The sequence below is a fragment of the Schistocerca gregaria genome, chromosome 8 (assembly GCF_023897955.1).
Source record: "Schistocerca gregaria isolate iqSchGreg1 chromosome 8, iqSchGreg1.2, whole genome shotgun sequence".
Classification (NCBI taxonomy): domain Eukaryota; kingdom Metazoa; phylum Arthropoda; class Insecta; order Orthoptera; family Acrididae; genus Schistocerca; species Schistocerca gregaria.
The window spans coordinates 89,950,324-89,974,650 of NC_064927.1; the positions used below are offsets into that span (position 1 = coordinate 89,950,324).

Here is a 24,327-nt window from a genome sequence, read left to right on the forward strand (position 1 = left end):
GACCTGATACGCTCGATGCACCTGAAAGTTATTTGGGAGTGTAAATAGCCGACGTTGGTTAAACGTACTGCGACTTCTAGTAGCAGGCTTTACCAATTCCATTTATCGAATTAGCAGGATTTACCGATTCCATTTATCGAATTGGATGCGCAATTGCATTTTCGCAGTCGACGTTGTCCTTTCTTGTTTCCTGATCACTTTGTTTTGGCCGCCACTCTCCAACTTGATGAGCAATCAGTGAAACTGCTCCGTTCCCCGTGTATATTAAATGTCGCACACTTGGAAGATTCTTCACTCGATGATGTCATACCTAATGTGTGGGAGGGTAGTGTCCGATTCGCTGAGAGTTGCTCCGCCACTCTGGAATGATGGATCGCCCTGTCTAAGCTCTATCAAACTTATTTTGCTGCTAGGGCAAGAGGTTTTCGGAAAACCGCCGGCCGGGATGGCCGAGTGGTTCTAGGCGCTGCAGTCTGGAACCGAGCGACCGCTACGGTCCCAGGTTTGAATCCTGCCTCGGGCATGGATGTGTGTGATGTCCTTAGGTTAGTTAGGTTTAAGTAGTTCTAAGTTCTAGGGGACTGATGACCTTAGAAGTTAAGTGCCATAGTGCTCAAAGCCATTTGAACCATTTTTTTCGGAAAACTCAAGAATTTTATTGTTCTCTTTTGCGCAACTTGTTTGGCGGTGCGGATAGCGTCGCCCAGCGGATTGCAGATTTACGATGTACTAAAGCAAAGTTGTTGCAGTTGAAGCGGCAACAGATGGAAGGGTTGCGGGTGCGATCGAAACCTCTATCGCTACTGCTGGATTAACTGGCTTCGTCACACCATCTGCTTCGACGTCCAGATCGACCTCGCCGCCCTTGCATTACTTCTCTTACAGTCACCTGACGTACTTGACGCTTAACATCAGTACTGTGTGGATCTTTGCGACGTGGATACACCTAGCGGTTTCCCTTTCCACCTGGCTACTGGGACCCTAATTACACTTCTCACGCCTGAGCAGAACACCGAGATCTTGGCCGCCTTTCACCCAGAAGACGTACATTACCATATTGTTACTTCCCTTTCTCACAAATAGCCAGGTGTGGATGGGCCTTCAAAGGAATTTTCTGAGCATTTTTGGTCATTTTTGGGTGTCACATTTACGTCCATGTTGAACAGGTGATGACGGATGCAATTGTGCCCACTCCATTCAAGGGTGGGAAAATTCTGTCGGTATCTAAAAATGCTGTGGAGGATGTCTGCCTTGCTGGTGATTGTCGCCATCGGCGAGTATCAGAGTTGTCTCCCTGGTCGCTCAATTTTTACCGCTGTAGAACAAATCCGTTATTTGATTTCGGTTACCGTCGTTACTTCTATCCTTCGTGCCTTCACCTGTTTGGATTTTGGTGAAGCTCTCGATCCTGTAAACCGTGACTTTCTCCTTCGGATTTTGGAGATGATCGGGTTTACTGTTGAGGTTCGTAGAGTGTTCACGAGCATTACAGCTTCGGTGACGGTGTATGACCAACAGACGCTCCCAATCCCCATACATGCCCCACGGGCGACTGTATCGTATCGGTATCAGTGACACAGGTGAATGCAGTAGGTGTACGTCCCTAGATGCGCTGCAGCACCTGTTTGCTTGTCGTGGTCGCCAAGCAAACTGGCGCCGGCTCACGAAGCAATTTGCTTCCCTCACTCGCTCTGTGGAAGCTGCATATTCCACTTTTATGATTTTGCGGCCGGTTACTTGTTTGTTTCCGAGGACACAGACTAATTCTGTCATTCGGCTGGTTGGTCAGTTTGTACACTCTGTCGTCACTGGCGAAGGTGAGGATGACCATCTGGCTTTTCGCCATTTCATATCTGCTGCTTACTGGTCCTACTTGCAACTGCCCCCATTTCCTCAACACTCTGTCAACGTGCTGAACCTCACCTTGCAAAGGCAGGGCGTCGGACAGTTCCGGCAGGAGCTGCTGCACTCATTGTGCTTCCGTTCTTTTGTCTCCGATTTTCCTCGGTATTCGTTTCTTTTGCCTCTTTTAGTATTATTTTTAGAAACTCTAAACACACTCACACACAAAAGATATGAAGTTACGCGAGGCACCAACTCGTGACAGGGGGGAAGCTACTCTGGCCACGCCTCGGGCTTCAGTCCCTGGCCACTTTGTCACCAAGGAGCTGACTGGAACCACCACAACTGATTGCTTTTCGTAAGATGTACTCCCTGTCTGCAAAAGTATTCAGGTACTTCTGTTGAGCTTTTTCTAATTAATTCTGCTTTCTTATATGTAAACTTTATCATACTCATGTTTATGATCCTTATTCACCGTAGGGTAAACGTACTTTTAGACTACTCAATAAATTACCGTTATTCTTTAAAAAAATGTCGAAACTGTAGCACAGATAATAGCGTTGTGACCTGTTAACTGTGAAGATAAAGATAGCGGATTCGCATGCACCATCTTACATATTCTTTTAGACCTTCTATTTCCAAAATGATCCTTGGTGTTTCTTGTTCATTGATCGGAAGTATTAGTTAAAAGATGGCTGTTTTTAATTAAAAATAAGATATTTGTTGCAATTATTGTTACAAAGGCCAAAGACTGGAATGTTTTCTCAGTCGCCAGAATTCACTACGTGACTGCTAATCTCCGTCAGAAAGTAAACACAAGTTAGCCTGCACAGTGGAAGTTCTGCTGTTTTGAAACTTTCTGTAATATCTATCTATCTATCTATCGCTTGCACCTGTGTCCCGTATTTTGCACTGGGTTGGCGTGGTTAAATTGGATTTGGCATGTTAAGGTGAAGGGGTGGCTGGAAGCCCTTCCTGCCGCCACCCCGTACCCCTCGGGACGGAACCAGAGTACCCCCTCTGTCTGTATCCAGTGCAAATCATGGAAAAGTGCGGATGTGTTGCAAATGTCTGTGAGTCGTGTAACTGAGGCGGGATGTGGGGACCAGCCCGGTATTCACCTAGAGGGATGTGGAAAACCGCCTAAAAACCACATCCAGGCTGGCCGGCACACCGGCCTTCTTTGTTAATCCATCGGGCGGATTCGATCCGGAATCGGCGCGCCTACTCGAGTCCTCTCGGCTAACCTGGCGGGCTACTTTCTGTAAAATATATATATATATATATATATATATATATATATATATATATATATATATATAACCCGCCAGGTTTTTCTGTACGATAGGACTCGGGTGGGAAACCTATACACTCAGATAGATATGAGTGTATAGGTTGGCTCATGCTCATATATTGCTAGTAAAAATCTTTTTCAATGATGGTTAGCAGTTTCGAAAAAGATCTAAAAAAAGCGGTATAGCATGGGGGATCGAATGTCGATTGGACCACTAATTTTTTCAGTCTCTGTTTTAACTTAGCCTTAACCTCTAACCGGTGTGAGGAGTCTCCAGAAACAACAGGCAGTTCGGATTCCAAGTCAAACCGTAGGTGCAATTTCTCAGGTACGTGAAGACTTGCACCAGCACATGGGGCCGCACGTAGTTAGTACTGACATTATTATTACTATTATTTATCTGAATGCATAGTGAAGTTTGTACGCAACTGTCACGAAGCGGGTCCAGCTTACACTTGTCCGATTTGTATAGATTTCATGCAGTTGTTTTCTGACACGCCAGATATACTAGTGAACAACGCTGCATTTCATTGCTATGGAAGCGATTTTGCAGATAAGTAAATTATTTTTATATCACGTGTCTGCAGTTAAGAACGTCTATTGCTTCTTGTTTAGAGACTGTTGTAAAGCGTCTCGTTGTGTTCTGTAATTCTTTTGACGAGACGGAAGACATGAGAAAATACTCTGGTTTGTGCCCCGTACACCTGTGCCTGGTCTTCCACGTGGCAACGCCGTACTCACCTTGTGACCCAGCCAGTCTTCGCGAACCGGGTCCAGCGGCAACGGCTCACCCTCAGCGTTCAGGTCCGTGATCACGTCCTGCAACACAGTGTCTCTATTCAGTAGGAGCGACACACACACACACACACACACACACACACACACACACACACACACACACGCACGCACACACACACTGTGCCGTGTTCGGCATACACTATCGATGCTGTTGTGATCTTTCTGACTGAAGTAGGCTTTATTTGTGGTGACGTAGCGGTAGCAGACGGGCAGTGACTCGTGACAATGATGGCGAGTATGCAAGAAGTGCGCGTCTCCGTGTATGCAACGTCAGTGCAGATACCTTGTTGGCTTGCTACTGAACGGAAGAGGCTGAGTTCTGCCTTAATAGATGTCGTGATTGCGTTTATCCGTACGAGTAAGACGTGTAGAAATTATCTACCTTAACGATGTTGCAGACTGACTGTTTTGAGGTACGTGTAGAAATTATCTACCTTAACGATGTTGCAGACTGACTCTTTTGAGGTACTGTCTTATGGCTTCTTGTTGTCAAGTGCTATAACTTTTCGTGAAGCAATTACTACACTATGGCCATTAAAATTGCTACACCACGAAGATGACGTGCTACAGACGTGAAATTTAACCGACAAGAAGAAGATAAGAAGATGCTGTGAAATACAAATCATTATCTTTTCAGAGCATTCACTAAAGAATGGCGCCGGTGGCGACACCTACAACGTACTGACACGAGGAAAGATTCCAACCGATTTCTCATACAAAAACAGGAGTTGACCGGCGTTTCCTGGTAAAACGTTGTTGTGATGCCTCGTGTAAGGAGGAGAAATGCGTACCATCACGTTTCCGAGTTTGATAAAGGTCACATTGTAGCCTATCGCGATTGCGGTTTATTGTATCGCGGCATTGATGCTCGCGTTGGTCGAGATCCAATGACTGTTAGCAGAATATGGAATCGGTCGGTTCAGGATCCCGATGCCCTCGTATCACTAGCAGTCGAGATGACAGGCATCTTATCCACATGGCTGTAACGGATCGTGCAGCCAAGTCTCGATCCCTGAGTCAACAGATGGGGCGTTTGCAAGACAACAACCATCTGCACGAACAGTTCGACGACGTTAGCAGCAGACTGGGCTATCAGCTCGGAGACTATGACTGCGGTTACCGTTGACGCTGCATCACAGACAGGAGCGCCTGCGATGGTGTACTCAACGACGAACCTGGGTGCACGAATGACAAAACGTCATTTTTTCGAATGAATCCAGGTTATGTTTACAGCATCTATGTTAGGCGACATCGCGGTGAACGCACATTGGAAGGGCGTATTCGTCATCGCCATACTGCCGTATTACCCGGCGTGATGGTATGTGGTGCTATTGGTTACACGTTTAGGTCACCTCTTGTTCGCACTGACGGCACTTTAAACAGTGGACGTTACATTTCAGATGTGTTACGACCCGTGGCTCTGCCCTTCATTCGATCGCTGCGAAAACCTACATTTCAGCAGGATAATGCAAGACCGCATGTTGCAGGTCCTGTATGGGCCTTTCTTAATACAGAAAATGTTCAACTGCTGGCCTGGCTAACATATTCTCCAGATCTCTCACCAACTGAAAACGTCTGGTCAATGGTGGCCGAGCAACTGGCTCGTCACAGTAAGCCAGTCACTGCTCTCGATGAACTGTGGTATCGTGTTGAACCTGCTTGGGCAGCTGTACCTGTACACGCCATCAAAGCTCTGTTTATCCCAATTCCCAGGCGTATCAAGGCCGTTATTACGGCCAGAGGTGATAGTTCTGGGTACTGATCTCAGGATCTATTCACCCAAATTGCGTGAAAATGTCATCACTTTTCCGTTCTGGTATACTATATTTCTCCAATGAAGATCCGTTTGTCACCTGCATTTCTTCTTGGTGGAGCGATTTTAATGGCCAGTAGTGTAAATTATGTGATTCCCGTGAGACTTTGATGCATACTTGGATTGCAGAGGCATTCTTCTCCTTGTTGCGCACACTAGTCACAACCGCTTCCGGCATTTGTTGCTACTCTGAGTAAAGCTGCTGCACGGCGCGTCAACTTATGTTTGCGCCACGTGCCATTAGGCTCACATACATTACTGAGGCATTTATTTTCTTTCCAATTCATTCAGTGCTGGCTGTTCAATGTACTTGTTTATTTCGCTGATTTCTGATAACCTTCTGCCGGAAGCATACATTAGTGAAATATTATACCCCATTTTCTAATACCACACTGTTTCAGGTGTTCCATGAGATATTTTTCATACTGTATGAAGGACTTGGAAATCGATCAGACAAGTACTGTACATAGTGAAGTGCATCTGGAAATTGAACGAGCATTAGAAAAGGGAAGGAAGCGTTTCTGATAATTGTGTTTGATAATAATTTTTAATGTTGATCTGGCTGCCAGATATAGTAGCCAGAATATGCTGACTACGCGATTATGCTCATTTCTGGTTGGTATTTTGAGTACAAACGATGTAATGTACTGACGTGCTAAAATCTGTTTGGTGGTACTATTACTTAAGTCGAATTATCAGCTATAGAATTACGTTACCGAAACACTGGGACTTATGAATGTCCTGGTGTCTGTAGTACAATTTCACTTCAGACAACTTTCTTTGTGCTCTTACGAATAACTGTTTATTGAGCTCAAGTGATATTTAATTCGGTCAATTTCTTTGCTGTTAGATCAATAATTGCATTAAGATCTGTTTAATAATCTTTAGCTCCTGCTGATTTGAATAATTATCATGTTTCAGCGAAACAGTTTGTTCTTATGGTTTATTTTATGATAAAGATAATTATGGGACACACAATTGTAATTTGCTGAGCTCAACATTTCTTTAATAACTCTATTTTATGTAGTACATCTGTCAATCAATCATTTCCACCAGTTCCAAATCTGTGTGTCCCAATGCTTTTCCGCAGTGTCTAAATAACAAGCAGATAAAGGTGATCCTGATGTGCATCTAGTTGCATCCTATACTATATCAGGTGCTGAAACCGTACGACGAGGACAAATGCATTTGCGTTGACGTTCGTTCTCCTCGGAGTCTGCAAGCATGGATTTCTCTACATCAACAACTCCCCTTCAGACTTACTTTACATATGCACATGCGGGGTGTGAATGGTTACCATGATTCGTTTCATTACATCATTCCATACATTTTTTCCCGTTCACATTTTCCGTATTCCATGCATCCAGCGGGACATGGAGCTCAGGAATGTGCACGTTAATTGAGAATATACATTTTATCCTAGGGTGACATAATAAAACTACTCCAAATAATGAAATATTAACTTCCAAAATTTCTGCAAACAATACTGTTTAATGGGGTGTAGGAAGTTGCTCAACGGAAAGTTATTTGAATAAGCTCCACCGCATTATTCTTAAGACGTTGAGTATGTTCTCGGAGATTTCTGAGTATCCTTGAAGTCTTTGTAAGGAAATATTTCGGTCGTAGTACTGTATTCGTTCTTTGCATTTTTTTTTTGAGGAAAGAGAAATATAGGTTAACGAGAAACTCTTTAATAAATGTTGTATTTGCTGAACACCTATCAAAACACCAAGTTATCTGGAGAGATCACTTCAGGCTCTTTCCACTTACATTATGTTCAAAAAATAAAAAAAATTGTAATTAATTAGTGAATGGAAATAAGCAACTTAAACCAGGGCAGCCTTCATTGTAAAGTCACATTCAGTGAACCGTACTGCAGAAGTAGCTGAGCTAAGGAGCTTAATTCCCAGTTAACACGGCAACCTATCAGTAGTCTCAGAAACTTGATACTACCGCTTTCTTGCGTTTCCTTGTTCGACTGGACTATTTTTAACATCTGCTGGAGTTCTATGACAAGTACTGAACTGTATGTACACTGTCTTGCCAAATTTTAATGGTAATTCATTTGTCTCGAACCAGTTGTTGATGTTTTCAAATATTTCTTTAGCAGCCTACACAGTAAGAAGAGTAGTAGTATTTCTTCTGCTATCTTCAAGTGTTACGCATCTGCTTGCTACGCCCTGTTGCCAGAGCCTGTAATATCTGTGGCATGCTTGTATTTGAGCTTTACACTTGTTTCTTGATCTATGAGTTGTTTTTTCCCCTATTAGTCGATAATTCATTATTATTTTGGGTATTCTGTTCTCATTCATTCTTGTGACATGATGTCTTCACTTGCTCCTACACTCTTTGGTCCGTCAATTTATGCTTTTTTACGTTACTTGTTGTTTGATTCTTATGGTATCGGATAGACTGTAGCCAGCTGCTCTCAATAGAAACCTCATTCCAACACCTCGTATTCTTCGTTCGTTTTCAGTTGTCCTACTTTCATTGTCATAAGGTACAGATGGTATTGCCATTGGTTTGCAAAGTTTTATTACGGGTTCTCTCCTTACTTTTTTATTCGGTGTTTTGTTCATATTTCCAGTAATGCAACTACATGTTCCAATTTTTTCGATATGTCTTTCCCGTTTGTGACGGAGATGGTCTTTTCCACGAACATTAATTCACCTGCTGTCTCTACTTTCCGTTCCTTTATTACAATTTTGCTTTGGACCGTGTCTTGACGTTTAAAAACCACAACTTTTCTTTTTATGGGACGAGATTATTGAATTATGATCCTTGATAGTTATACTTGATTTATAAATGGGACTTCGAAGGACATCATCACTACCACCTATAAGAATTTGGTCATCATCAAAGAGTGATGTCCTCAGATAATTTCACTTGTTAAAGCTGTGGGTGAAATACTATTTATTTTCGCCAGTGCCTCAACGTATCATCAACATAAATCGTAAACAGTATCAGAGACAAACTGTATCTTTATTGTGAGTCTAGATTTGTTGTTACTTTGACATTTCCTTTTCTAGTAATAACACTCTTAGAATCTTGGTTTGTTTTTTGGATTATTCTCAATAAGTATTGTGTCTACTGTTTTCCACAACGCTGTTATACCCACGATGTCAAAGGCTTTCAGGTAGTAAACGAGTATCAGATGTGTTTCTCCATAAATGTTCATGCCTATAGTTGCATCATGTGGAAAAGTAGCAAAATTTGCGTCGAATGTGTGTGCAAGTATAAGGTTATTTGTGCGTATCAGAAACAATGTACGGTCTAAAACAGAACCCTGTGCTGAACCTTATCAGACTACGTCAAATTCCGAGGACCAGTTATTAAGCGTTGGGTAAGAAACTGACAAACTTAGCTGAAAACCATGACCGTGCTGTATTCTATATTCCAGAATAATTTCACTTTTGAATGAAGATATCAAGGATCACAGCGTCACAAAGATTTCATCTTGGAGTTTTTCTGTAGCGCCAGCGGCGGTTTTTGATGTATGAATTGGTGTGCATCCCTGCCTGCCGTCGCAACGAAAAACGTCTTTCTTTCAATGAAGTCCAGCCCAAATCCTGTATCATTTCAGTGACACCCTCTCCCATATTTCGCGAGAAAACAAAACGTGCTGCCCTACTTTGAACTTTTTCGATGTACTCCGTCAGTCCTACCTGGTAAGGATCCCACATCGCGCAGCAGTATTTTAAAAAAGGACAGACAAGCGTAGTGTAGGCAGTCTCCTTAGTAGATCTGTTACCTTTTCTAAGTGTCCTGCCAATAAAACGCAGTCTTTGGTTAGCATTCCCCACAACATTTTCTATGTGTTTCTTCAAATTTAAGTCGTTCATAATTTTAATTCTTAGAAATTTAATTGAATTGACGGCCTTTAGAATTGGCTGATTTATCGTGTAACCGAAGTTTAACGGATTCCTTTTGCACTCATGTGGATCACCTCACACTTTTTGTTGTTTAGGGTCAACTGTCAATTATCGCACTATTCAGATACCTTTTCTAAATCGTTTTGCAATTTGTTTTTATCTTCTGATGATTTTATTAGTCGATAAACGAAAATATAATCTGCAAACAACATAAAACGGCTGCTCAGATTGTCTACCAAACTGTTTATATGCAAAAGGAACAGCAAAGGACATATAACACTACCTTGGCAAACGCCAGAAGTCACTTCTGTTTTACTGGATGACTTTCCGTCAATTACTACGAACTGTGAACTGACAGGAAGTCACAACTCCAGTCAATAACTGAGACGATATTGCACAAGCAAGCTGTTTCACTACAAGCCGCTTGTGTGGTACAGTGCCAAAAGCCTTCCGGAAATCCAGAAATACGGAATCAATCTGAAATCCCTTGTCAATACTTCTCAACACCTCATGCGAATAAAGAGCTAGTTGTGTTTCACAGGAACGATGTTTTCTAAACCCATGTTGACTGTGTTTCAATAGGTCGTTTTCTTCGAGATAATGAATAATGTTTGAACACAAAATATTTTCTAAAATGCTCCTGCATATCGACGTTAACGATATGGGCCTGTAATTAAGTGGATTACTCCTACTACCTTTCTTGAATATTTGTGCGAACTGTGCAACTTTCCAATCTTCGTGTACGGATCTTTCGTCGAGCGAACAGTTGCATATGATTGTGAAATATGGAGCTTATGCATCAGCATACTCTGAAAGGAACATAATTGGTATACAGTCTGGACCAGAAGAATTGTTTTAATTTATTTTGTATAAATCTCTCAACTGTTGAAAATACTATTTCTTTGAATTCAAGCCACATCTGGTCTACACTCTTAATTAATTTGGAATGAGTGGAGACTGTCTTTCTGGAAGGCGTAAAGTGAATTTTTATCTGCTTTTTTGAATAGGTATATTTTTCGTTTATTTTTGGAGGATTTGGAGGTTACAATATTCAATCTCGCTACGACAACCCCGTGTTCAATTCCTGTATCCGTTTTGATGCTCGTTATTAACTCAGAATTACTTGATGCTAAGAGGTCAAGTGTGTTTTCACAACCGTTTATTATTCGCGTGGGCTCATATTTTTGCCAACATATCGAGGGTAAATTAGAGCCACCACCAACTATTATCGTATGAGTAGGGTACGTGTTTGAAATCAAACTCAAGTTTTCTTTGAACCTTTCGGGAATTGTATCATCTGAATTGGGAGGCCGGTAGAAGGATGCAATTATTATTTTATTCAGGTTGTGAACAATGACCTCTGCCCATCCTACCTCACAGGAACTACTTACATTTCGCTACAAGTTAAACTACTTTTAATAGCAACAAACACGCCACCGCCAACCGTGTTTAGCCTATCCTTTCGGAACACCGTTAGGTTCTTCGCGTAAATTTAGGCTGAGCTAATCTTCGCCTTTAGCCAGCTTTCAGTGCCTGTAACGATTTGAGCATGAGTGCTTTCTATCAGCGCTTGGAGCTCTGGTACTTTCCCAACACAGCTACGAGAATTTACAACTGCTATACCGATGGTTCCTGTATCACCGTTCTTCCTGTGTTCGGCCTGCACTCTATGTGACCGAAGCCCTTCTTGTGTTTTTACGAGACCCTGTAACCTAAAATCCGCCCAGTCCACGCCACACAGCCCCTGCTACTCGTGTAGCCGCCTCCTAACCTGTTCAGCGGAACCCGAAACCCAACCACCCTTTGGCGCAAGTCGGGGAATCTGCAGCCCACACGGTCGCAGAACCGTCAGAGTCTCTGATTCAGACCCTCCACTCGGCTTTGTGCCAGTGGTCCGCAGTCGGTCCTGTCGACTACGCTGCAAACGGTCAGCTCTGCTTTCGTCTCGCAAGAAAGACTGGCAGCCTTTACCACTCCTGTTAGCCGCTGGAAACCAGAGAGAATTTCTGATCCAAAGTGACACACATCATTGGTACCAACGTGAGGAACCACCTGCAGTTGGCTGCACCCTGTGCTCTTCATGGCACCCAGGAGGACCCGTTCCACATCTGGAATGACTCTACCCGGTATGCGCACGGAGTACTCATTGGTTTTCTTCCCCTTCTTGGCAGCCATGTCCTTAAGGGGGCCCATAACGTTCCTAACGTTGGAGCTCCCAAATATCCATAATCCTACCCCCTGCGATTGCCTGGATCTTGCAGACTGAGAGGTTTCTCTGAAACAGAACAGGCGACAGCATTCGGCTCAGCGACAGTGTCAGTCACATACAACACCTGGAACCTGTTTGTCAGACAAACGAGGGAGGCCTTGCATGCGGACACCTTGGAAGTCTTTCGCTGCCTGCTACGCCCCGGGGCGACCTCCGTCGACCATAGGTGAGGGGTCAACCTCAGTGCGAGCCGTAACTGGGCTGGCCACCAGTGAGGACTCTGACGTGCTGGACGTCCGTTGGATCCCCGCGGCCGGCCCACCGACTGCAGCCTCAAGCTGTGTAACCAGAGCCATCACAGCCTCAAGCTGAGAGCGAAGTGTCACTCGGCTCGCATCCGTACAGAACAATCGCAGACCCTGTCTATGCCAAAGACCGTGAAAAACTAAACCACGCAGATAAACGGACTTTCGACACGTGCTGCGCAACTTTGCTGTAGACCCTAGCGAAAACGCAGGAACTGTGTCTAATAAATTAGATTAATACGCAAAGATTCAAAAACCTAACTACTGAGGAACTCAGGTGAAACTAAATAATTCGCCACTGATTAGTAACTTGTAATGTGTCACAAAATTGGTTTACTTTCCGACGCCAACGAAAACGCGAGAACTGTGGCTATTAGATCTTAAATAAACACTTACAAACTCAAGAAACTAAACTATTAAAGCACAAAGATGATATAAAATTCGCTCCTGATTAGGAATTTGTAAAAGTCACAAAATCGGTTACTTCCATGATGCTGCGTGTATCTCTACCGCCTACTGCTACCTGAGTGAATCACTCGAATCCTGGTAGTGGATACAATTTTCTCCACGACTGTTTTAGCTGGGGGAGGGGTTGCTCTTCACCAGTCTTTGCGCCAGTGTCTTGGATTACATTTCAGTCCCTTCTGCCGTGTCTAAGGACACCATTCATGGGGATGCGCCCTGCTGTTTCCCACGGAGAACAGGCGCTCCACGCTGTACAGCAGTGTTATTCGGGTTGCCCGCACAGAAGGCGTTAAGTGGCGAGACGACATACGGATACAGCTGTAGTTAAAGTGTGGCTTAGAAAGGGAGATACCTTTGCCTCTCTACTTTACATCGCCAGTCGCAAGTGCGGAAATAGTGCGTTATTCGATTTGATTCCACCAGCCAGGTATTTACCTGGGCTGCACACCACACAGAGCTGACCGGAGAGCGAATTGGCGGTTCCACTTCCGGAGCAGGCGGACTGCTTTCTGGTCAGGTAGCCCGTCAGCTGACAACTGTCTGCAGCCAGTCTTCGACGGCCGCCAGCTGTCCGTCAGTCCTTCGCTTCGGGACTGGACTTAAGAGTTTCTCACAAGTGTCCAACAACCGGATTAGGACTTTCATTCAGAATGATATGTTGGACTTTTCATAAAGAGCGCATACGAATTTTTTAAATTACACGTTTACTTTTTTCAGTATCTCTTTACAGTCCTTCTGTGTAATCTGTCCCTCCTCCTCTGTGACTGAATCCCAACGTTTTGGAAGCTCTATTTTTCCATCTAGGACACCACTTCTGTTCATCTGTCTAATGGCTCGGGTAACGATGGTAAAAAACTCTCCCAGAGAAAGATAACGACGTCCATGCATAAGTCGTTTCAAGATCGGGAGCAAGTCAGTGTCTGGTGTCTGCGGGTAGAGAGGACGCGGAAACACTGGCCATCCGTATTCACGTAGCTTTTGAGCTGCAATACTGCCAATATGCGGTGAGCATTGTCATGGAGATTGGGTGGCCCAGCCCCGAGCAACTGAGGTTGGGTTCTATACATTTTTCTGCGCAGGTTTGAATGAAGTTCAGATAATACACTGCTGTGACACTTGCTCCACATGGGACTCTGTCAAGATGATTCTTTGGTGATCATAAACAAATATCGTTTGCTTGAGCTTTGATTGAGCGCGACGAAATTTTTTTGGACATGGAGATTCTAAAGATCTCCATTTACTGCACTGTGATTTCAACTCCGGCTTAATGTCTCTAATCCACGTTTCATCAATAGCGACAATTCGGCACAAGAATCCTCGGCCTTCACGGTCGAATCCTTTTTTAAGCAAGGTTGCTATGTTCGGCTGCTTTTGCTTCTCTTCAGCAGTCAAACAGTGTAAGACCCATCTCACAGAATTTTTTTCTTTTTCATATCATTTGTCAGAATATGAAACACTGATGTTGGGAGAAATCCCGTGACTTGAAAGATTTCCTCACAAGTCACTGTAGGATAAATGTCAATGAATGTAAAACAATGGTAACTTAGTCGAGTTAAGCAAATTAAACGTAGATTCTGAAACATCACAATAAAAGTAACAGAAGAGTTTTATTTGGGCACCACAGTACATGATGATAGCTGCGTGAGACGATATGGCTGTAGCAAGAAAAGCGTTTATGAAGACGGGGAATTTGTTAACATCTAATATGTATACAGAGAGGTCCATTAATAGTGATCGGGCCAAATATCTCACGAAATATGCATCAAACGAGAGAACTTCAAAGAACAAAACTAGTCTAGCTTGAAGGGGGAAACCAGATGGCGCTATGGTTGGCCCGCTATATGGCGCTGCCATAGGTCAAACGGATATCAACTGAGATTTAAAAAAAAATAAGAGCCCCATTTTTATTACATATTCGTGTCGTACGTAAAAAATATGAATGTTTTAGTTGAACCACTTTTTTCGCTTTGTGATACATGGCGCTGTAATAATTACAAACGTATACGTAGGTGGTATCACGTAACATTCCGCCAGTGCGGACGGCATTTGCTTTGTGATACATTACCCGTGTTGAAATGGACCGTTCACCAATTGCGGAAAAGGTCGATATCGTGTCGATGTATGGCTATTGTGATCAAAATGCCCAACGGGCGTGTGCTATGTGTGCCGCTCGGTACCTGGACGACATCATCCAAGTGCCCGGACCGTTCGCCGGATAACTACGTTATTTAAGGAAACATGAAGTGTTCAGCCACATGTGAAACGTCAACCACAAATGATGATGCCCAAGTAGGTGTTTTAGCTGCTGTCGCGGCTAATCAGCACATCAGTAACAGACAAACTGCGTGAGAAGCGGGAATCTCAAAAACGTCTGTGTTGAGAATGCTACATCAACATCAATTGCACCCGAACCATATTTCTATCCACCAAGAATTGCATGGCGACGACTTTGGACGTCGTGTACAGTTCTGCCACCGGGCACAATAGAAATTACGGGACGATGTCAGACTTTATTGCACGCGTTCTATTTAGCGACGAAGCGTCATTCGCCAACATTGGTAACGTAAACCGGCATAATATGCACTATTGGGCAACGGAAAATCCACGATGGCTGCGACAAGTGGAACATCAGCGACCTTGGCGGGTTAATGTATGGTGCGGCGTTATGGGAAGAAGGATAACTGGCCCCCATTTTATCGATGGAAATCTAAATGGTGCAATGTATGTTGATTTCCTACGTAATGTTCCACCGATGTTACTACAAGATGTTTCACTGCGTGACAGAATGTCGATGTACTTTCAACATGTTGGATGTCCAGCACATAGCTCACGTACGGTTGAAGCGGTACTGAATGGCATATTTCATGACAGGTGGATTGGTCGTCGAAGCACCATACAATGGCCGGCACGTTGACCGGATCTGACGTCCCCGGATTTCTTTCTGTGGGGAAAGTTGAAGGATATTTGCTACCGTGATCCACCGACAACGCCTGACAACATGCGCCAGCGCATTGTCAATGAATGTGCGAACATCACGGAAGGCGAACTACTCGCTGTTGAAAGGAACGTCGTTACACGTATTGCCAAACGCATTGAGGTTGACGGACATCATTTTGAGCGTTTATTGCATTAATGTGGTACTTACAGGTAATCACGATGTAACAGCATGCGTTCTCAGAAATGATAAGTTCAGAAAGGTACATGTATCACATTGGAACAACCGAAATAAAATGTTCAAACGTACCTACGTCCTGTATTTTAATTTACAAATACCTACCTGTTACCAACTGTTCGTCTAAAATTGTGAGGCATATATTTATGACTCTTACAGCGTCATCTACCACAAAGCGAAAAAAGTGGTCCAAGTAAAACATTCATTTTTTTACGTACTAAACGAATATGTAATAAAAAATGTGGTTCCTATTTAATAAAACGTGGCTGATTTTCGTTTGACCTATGGCGGCGCCATCTAGCGAGCCATCTATAGCGCCATCTGGTTTCCCCCTTCAAGCTACACAAGTTTCGTCCATTGTAGTTTTTTCGTTTGACGCTTATTTCGTGAGATATTTGGCTCGGTCATAATCAATGGACCACTCTGTATATATAGGGTGGAGAAAAATTTTAACCCTGTATAGCTGCTGCCAGTAGGAACAAAAATTACTAACGTTGTGTAGGTCTATAAAGCACGGAAACTTGTCGAAACGCCCTGCGATTGGCCGTGGGATTGCCCTGTTGCCGTTCTTCGGTTGACGGGCAGCGCTATGGTTGTCGGTTCACACGAACAAACGTCCCTCGCCGTGTCATGCCCCAACGTGATACTCAGACATGTCGAATGGGTCTTGCTGTTTGTCTCCACCTCACGTCAGAGACATTTACACGTAAACTTCGCTTCGGAGCACACACACGTCACCTGCGATTTAGTCATACAGTTAGCATGGCTGCACAGTATTGGTTTGAAGAACAACGAGATATGATTTCTGTTTATGGACTAGCCGACGGTAATGTGCACGAAGCTCGTCGGTTGTATGAGGAACGGTACCCAGCAAAACGCCACCAACACCCGCAAACGTTTACAGCAATTCACCGGCGACTTAGCGAAACAGATTTGTTAGCTGGATATCATGGTGACGCTGGAAGACCTCGAACACGACGGAATGCTGCATTTGAAGACAATGTTCTCAAATGCTTCGAGGAAGCTCCTACGACAAGTACTTGAGCGGTTGGACACGACATAGGGGTCACTCATCGGTTAGTCGGAGAAGTTTTGAGGGATGACGGCCAGCATCCATTTAGTTTCCATCCTGTCCAAGACCTAAATCCTGTGGCGGACTATGAACACAGGTTAGATTTTTGCCGGTGGTTTCTGCGACGTGTTGCTCGAGATTCCAACTTGTACTCTATAGTGTTGTTTACTGACGAGTGCACCTTCCATCGGGATGGCCTTTACAACTCTCGAAACGTTCATTACTTGGCAAGGGGAGATCCTCACGTCACGTCTGTCCACGGACACCAGGAACGATGTTCGCTCAACATTCGGGCAGGCGTTGTGGGCGACCCTCTGACTGGGCCAGTCCGTCTACCTCCTTGACTTAGCGGGGCAAATCACTTTTTGCCGCAAACTCTACCCGGTCTTCTGGATGATGTTCGCTGGAAATAAGGCTATGCATGTGGTTGTAGCATGATTGGGCGCCCGCATATAACAGTCGTAGTGTGCATGGATATTTAAATCCACTCTTGTGCGGTCGGGTAATTAGCAGAGGTGCTCGTAGGAGATGCCCCCACGATAACCAGACCTTACGCCACAGGACTTTCTCCTGTGAGGATTCTTCAAGGTTCTGATTCACCCACCCGGACGCGGACCACCTATAAACAAAGAGGGATCTCATTCAACATGCCGCCAATCATATCAGGGTAATGCCAGGAATCTTTGGAAGACTGAAGTTAAAATCTTCTGGTTTATTAGGCCGCGTCATGATTCTTCTAAAATGTTCGACGTTACCAAGCAGTAGTGGCCACCAAAAGATCCTGAGGAAGATCCCATCAGAGGGGTCGAAACGTCGAACATTTTAGAAGAAACATGACGCGGCCTAATAACCCAGAAGATTTTAACTTCAGTGACAGCGGCCACGAAAGCCTGCAGACTTACATAATCTTTGAAAGAGTTCGGCAAAACACCGTTCGACTTTACCGAGCTTGTTTCACTTTCGAGCACCTGCTTTAAGTAAACAATGTCTAGCCACAAAAAAGCCCTTTTCAGGGCCGACACAATTTGTAAATGACTTACTGTACGCGAACTAACAGCTGTTCACGGGTTTGTTCCCTGTACATCTTATCATGAAACTACAATGGATGTGTCGGGACTCCAGCATCCCCAGAGTGGAAAGCTGGCGCGCTACCACTGAGCCTTGGACACATCGCGTCCTCTGGCAGGCAATGCATTCGCGGTCATGCGTTGTCCAGAGCATCTGGCAACAGGCGCGTGGCACCAAGTTTCCGTAGTTTGAAAATAGTGTGTTTCCGACATACGCAACATTAGTAATTTTGGTTCCTACAGGCTTCAGCTATGCAGGGTTAAAATTTCGTGACACAATTTTTCTCCACCCTGTATATATGAAGTTAGTACATCTTTTCTCAAGGAGTTTGTGGGGAGTATTTGCTTGCGGATAACCAATAAGCAGCCAAGACAATAACAGAACGGTAGTTTTTGAAAGGAGATGCCACAGAATAATGTTGAACGTTTGAGCCGTGTGTCGGCTCTGAACATATATCGTGTTGTAAAGATTGTTCTGAGTCCTTCCACTCCATCGTTAATTGATTCTTTCATATTTATCGTTAAGCTGCGTACGATTCTGTCGAGATTCCCCTCTGGCGGCGTGTTTGGTCTTATAGATCTTCGAGTCGTTGCTTCCGGTTAGCCTTGTGCAAGGGAATAAGATCTTTGGGGGGATGGCGGGTTGGTCGCCTAGAAGTGACGAGTCGGTCGGTCGATTTTTAAAATCGGGAATTAGAGAGTGTCGTACGTGGGGACCGCGGCGTGGCGTGGCGGTGGAGAGTTGTCTGTTATTCCGAGAAGCAGCGTGGTCTATCCGGGCGGTGCGAGTCGAGTGAGGGGAGTTGACGGAAGAAGGCTGTAAGCTCTTGCTGTGAGCACCCCGGGGCCACGGCTGTGGTTAACGAGTCACTACTTGGCGCGAGCGGCAACGGGTGTCTTTAAATTTTCCGTCTGGAGGCGGCAGTGACGGACTAGTAACTCGCCTAACCTGAGGAGTGGTATTTCGCCACCGTGGGTGCAAAGAAGACGAGGGCTCCGGGGACAGAGCGCGTGGCTGCGTGACTGTGCCCAGTTGGGTACGCTGGCGACGTGCACACGGTCGGGTGTCAGGAGCCTTTGCAATGGAGTTCACCTGCTGTTTCTCTGATAAAATGCAAGTTAAGTTGGTTAAAGGTTTAGACGTCAATTGAAGAATTTTGTTTTGTGCAACAAGCGTCTTTTCTGCCTTGTGACCTCCTGCGTTCGGGTTTCCTGTCACTGGTGTATTTATAACAGCGATCTTTTCCGCTTCTTATTAGTACTACCTAGTAAGGAGTGTATTTTTTGGCAGTGATTATTGTTTTAGATTAATTTTTTTTAGCCTTGTGACCCGGGCGTATGGATTTCCTGTCCCTGTCGCCGGTGTAATTATAGACATTGATCTTTTGGCTTCTTATTAATACAATTTCGTTACTGCCGGCTGAGGTGGCCGAGCGGTTCTAGGCGCTACAGTCTGGAACCGCGCGACCGGTTTGATGCAGCTCTCCATGCTACTCTATCCTGTGCAAGCTTCTTCATCTCCCAGTACCTACTGCAGCCTACATCCTTCTCAATCTGTTTAGTGTATTCATCTCTTGGTCTCCCTCTACGATTTTTACTCTCCACGCTGCCCTCCAATACTAAATTGGTGATCCCTTGATGTCTCAGAACATGTCCTACCAACCGATCCCTTCTTCTAGTCATGTTGTGCCACTCTCTGCAATTCTGTTCAATACCTCCTCATTACTTATGTGATCTACCCATCTAACCCTCGGCATTCTTCTGTAGCACCACATTTCGAAAGCTTCTATTCTCTTCTGGTCCAAACTAGTTATCGTCTATGTTTCACTTTCATACATGGTTACGCTCCATACAAATACTTTCAGAAACGACTTCCTGACACTCGATGTTAACAAATTTGTCTTCTTCATAAACGCTTTCCTTGCCATTAGCAGTCTACATTTTGTATCCTCTGTACATAGACTATCATCAGTTATTTTGCTCCCTAAACAGCAAAATTCATTTTCTATTTTAAGTGTCTCATTTCCTAATCTAATTCCCTCAGCATCACCCGACTTAATTCGACTACATTCCATTATCCTCGTTTTGTTTTTGTTCATCTTATACCCTCCTTTCATGACACTGTCCATTCCATTGAACTGCTCTTGCAAGTCCTTTTCTGTCTCTGACAGAATTGATTAATCGTATCACCCGTCTCAACGTTAGATGAGTAGAGAGAATAAGTAATGAGGACATAAGGAACAGATTTGCGGTAAATAGAAATTTGTGTGTGACTTGGCTAAAAGAAGGGACCGATTGAGAGGACGCATCGTGAGGCATCAAGGAGTGATAGGAAGTGTGGGGAGGTAAAAATAGTAGAGGGAGATGTACTGGGTGCAGATGGATGCAGGTTGCAGAAGTTAGGCGGAGGTTAAAGAGACGTGCGCAGGATAGGGTAGCGCTGCATCAGACCCGTGTCAGGCCTGCAGATAACAAGAAGAACAACAACATGACATGCGTGATACAGAGTTGCCGGTGTACACCTGCGAGCTGTGAGAAAGTGTGTGTGTGTGTGTGTGTGTGTGTGTGTGTGTGTGTAAAGACATGCGTGACACAGAGTTGCCGGTGTACACCTGCGAGCTGTGAGAGGAAGTGTGTGTGTGTGTGTGTGTGTGTGTGTGTAAAGACATGCGCGATACACAGTTGCCGTGTACACCTGCGAGCTGTGTGAGGAAGTGTGTGTGTGTGTGTGTGTGTGTGTGTGTGTGTGTGTGTGTGTGTGTGTGTGTGTGTAAAGACATGCGTGACACAGAGTTGCCGGTGTACACCTGCGAGCTGTGAGTAGGTGTGTGAGTGTATGCGTGTCTCACCTGGAGCGAGAGGGTGCCTCGGATGCTGATGACGATCTTGCGCTTGGTGTAGTCGACGGCGACGAAGAAGGGCGTCTCGCCGACGTCGACGTGGTAGGTGGCGTATACGACGGCGACGTCGCCCACGTCCACCATTCGCCGCAGCGCCGCGTAGTTGCAGCGGCAGCAGTTGTCCTCCACGATGACCGCCGGGTCCTTGGGCGGCGCGCACCACAGGCACGAGCACCTGCCGGCCAAACAACCCGTCACCTCCCCCAAAACATGGCCGCGCTCACCCCCTACCTACTCGCAGCCTCTGTATACGTGGACCACAACAACCAAGTTACTGGATAGAGATCTTCTGAGCAAAGGAAAAGAAAAATGGTTCAAATGGCTCTGAGCACTATGCGACTTAACTTCTGACTCATCAGTCCCCTAGAACTTAGAACTACTTAAACCTAACTAACCTAAGGATATCACACACATCCATGCCCGAGACCGTAGCGGTCGCCCGGCTCCAGACTGTAGCGCCTAGAACCGCACGGCCACTCCGGCCGGCAAAAAGGAAAGGGCGGTGCTGTTACATCGTCGCTGAAGTCCACGCACTGACCAATGGTAGGGAAGGGGGAGAGTTCATGGGAGAATTTAATCAAACAGCTAGCTCTCTTTGGGCAGGCATGTACGCTGATCATCCGGAACATTGGGACCACCGACCTACGAGGGTCACTCCAAAACAAATGCACACTATTTTTATAAAAATGCAGTTTCATTCTGCATGTGTGAAAGTCTTACAGTGTGTAGATACATCCTTCCCGCTTGTTTTAAAACTTAGTTCAACCTGTTCCCGTGAGTGGCGCCGCCACAGCATGCCTTCAACCTCGATGCTACACTTGACGTTCGTTGAAGGAGACCATAGAGCGAGGTCATCGGACTCATCGGATTAGGGAAGGACGGGGAAGGAAGTCGGCCGTGCCCTTTGAAAGGAACCATCCCGGCATTTGCCTGGAGCGATTTGGGGAAATCACGGAAAACCTAAATCAGGATGGCCGGACGCGGGACTGAACCGTCGTCCTCCGGAATGCGAGTCCAGTGTCTAACCACTGCGCCACCTCGCTCGGTACTTGACGTTCGTCAGAAGCAACGTGCTGTCATAGAATTCCTGTGCTGTGAAAACGTCACAGTGGGAAAAATTCAGAGGAGGTTCAAAAAGGTGTATGGAGATGTTGCTGTCGATAACAGTACAGTTAGTCGGTGGGCAAGCAGGTTACGTGATAAAAGCGGACACGGCAATATTGAGGATTGTCCTCGCAGCGGCAGGCCTCGTTCTGCACACACTCCAGACAGTGTGCAGAGAGTTAACGAATTGGTGACTGCTGACAGACGCATCACACTGATCGAATTGTCACGCTACATTGGGATAGAGGAAGGAAGTATTTCCAGACTACTGAAAGTGTTGGCGTTAAAAAAGACTTGTGATAGGTGGGTTCCCAGTGTGTTGACAGTGGCTCACAAAGAAACGAGAAACGGTATGCAGCGAACTTCTGGAACAGTACGAGAATGATAGAGATTAATTTCGTGGAAAAATTGTGACTCGTGATGAAACATGGCTCCATCATTTTTCACCAGAGACGAAGAGGCAATCAATGGAGTGGCATCATGCAAATTCACCCAAGACAAAAAATTCAAAACCACACCTTCTAAAAATTGCTCTCAGCACTATGGGACTTAACTTCTGAGGTCATCAGTCCCCTAGAACTTAGAACTACTTAAACCTGAGGACATCAGACACATCCATGCCCGAAGCAGGATTCGAACCTGCGACCGTAGCGGTTGCGCAGCTCCAGACTGTAGCGCCTAGAAGTGCTCAGCCACTCCGGCCGGCCCACACCTTCTGCTCGAAAAGTTATGGCTACGGTGTTTTTCGATTCTGAAGGACTCTTGCTTGTGGACAGCATACCAAGTGGAACCATCATAAATTCTGATGCATATGTGACGACAGTGAAGAAACTTCAAGCTCGACTGAGTCGTGTTCGACCACATCGGCAAAAGCAGGATGTTTGCTGTTGTTGTACGACAATGCGCGGCCACATGTCAGTCGAAAAATCATAGAAGCGATCACGAAACTCGGATGGACAACGCTGAAACACCCGGCTTACAGTTCTGACCTGGCTCCATGTGACTATCATCTCTTTGGGAAACTGAAGGACTCTCTTCGTGGAACAATGTTTGAAGATGATGATGTGCACGCTGCCAAACAGTGGCTCTAACAGGTTGGTCCAGAATTTTACTGTGCATGTATACAGGCGCTAGTTCCAAGATGGCGTAAGGCAGTTGAGAGGGATGGAAATTATGTGGAGAAATGAAAATATTGTACCTAAAGGATGTATCTATACACTGTAAAACTTTCAAACATGTAGAATAAAAGATGGATTTAAAAAAATAGTGTGCATATCTTTTGGAGTCACCCTCGTACTATGAATATAAACCCGTCCAGGTGATAGCAGCGTCACGTAGCGAGGAAGTGCTGACTGATACACGCACGGTGCATGAAGTATCAGTGAACGCGATGTCCGTGTGTAGAATGGGGAAGGCGCGCGAACTGTCTGAGTCTGAGCGAGGGCACATTGTGATGGCCCAGAGGCTCGGCACGAACTTTTCGGAAACTGCCTGACTTGTTGGGTGTTCGAGGTGTGCTGTGGTGAGTGTCTTCAACATGTGCCGAAACCGAGGTGAAACCACGTTGGGTTGGGTTGCCACTCATCATTAGAGACGTCGGGCTCTTGTAGGCTGGACAGACTGATAAAACAGGACAGGCGGCGAACTGTGGCGGAATGAACATCAGACTTTCATGCTGGGCAGAGTACAAGTGTGTCTGAACACGCAGTGAATTGGACCCTCCTAACGATGGGCCCCCGCGGCCTAAGACCCGTGCGTACGCCAGCGTTAACACAACGGGCACGTGGCCATCGGCATTGGACTTTGGCGCAGTAGCAGAGCGTTTCACGGTCTGATGAATCCAGATGCCTTCTCCATCATGCGGATGGGAGGACGCGAATCCGTTGTCTTCCAGAGGAGCAGCTCCTTGATAACTGCACTTCGAGATGGAGTCAAACTCGTGGCGGCTTCATTATGCTATATGTATGATTTTGGATAGGGTCCACCTTTGGCAAAATACATTTTTTGTTTTTTAACCCAAAGATGTTTCACTGCAGTTGCAGCATCTTCAGTGGGCTTTCATTTTCCATCTGTTAAAGATAAAGTGTTCGTTGCTGTTTGTATACATGTAGCTATTACTTTTTAAATCGTAAATACAAATATTTGAAAAACACATAAATTACGAATTCCTACCTTTTTACAACATGGTGTGGTTTTTCTGATGTGTTGTGTTTCTACAGTGACCGTTTTGTTCCACAGTTTGTAATCTGCAACCACTTATACCTTAAAGTAGACAAATTGTTTAAGCCAAAATTACGATATGAAAACTTGTTATTTCTATGTCTGAAATTATTTAATTCTATGTGTGTGTTTGTTTACGTAATGTTTCACTTACGTTCTGGCTCAAAAAATTTGTCTACTTTAAGGTATAAGTG

At 45.0% G+C, this 24,327-nt stretch overlaps 1 protein-coding gene across 1 annotated transcript in view; it reads right to left on the reverse strand.

The window, feature by feature from the left end:
* Window positions 1-24,327, reverse strand: part of LOC126285033 (diacylglycerol lipase-alpha) — a 591,792-nt gene that overhangs the window by 403,778 nt on the left and 163,687 nt on the right. The window contains exons 8-9 of the mRNA XM_049984357.1: window positions 20,759-20,984; window positions 3,878-3,955 (exon numbers count right to left, since the gene is read on the reverse strand). Coding sequence (XP_049840314.1) covers window positions 3,878-3,955; window positions 20,759-20,984 — 304 coding nt within the window. The remainder of the gene's footprint in view (window positions 1-3,877; window positions 3,956-20,758; window positions 20,985-24,327) is intronic.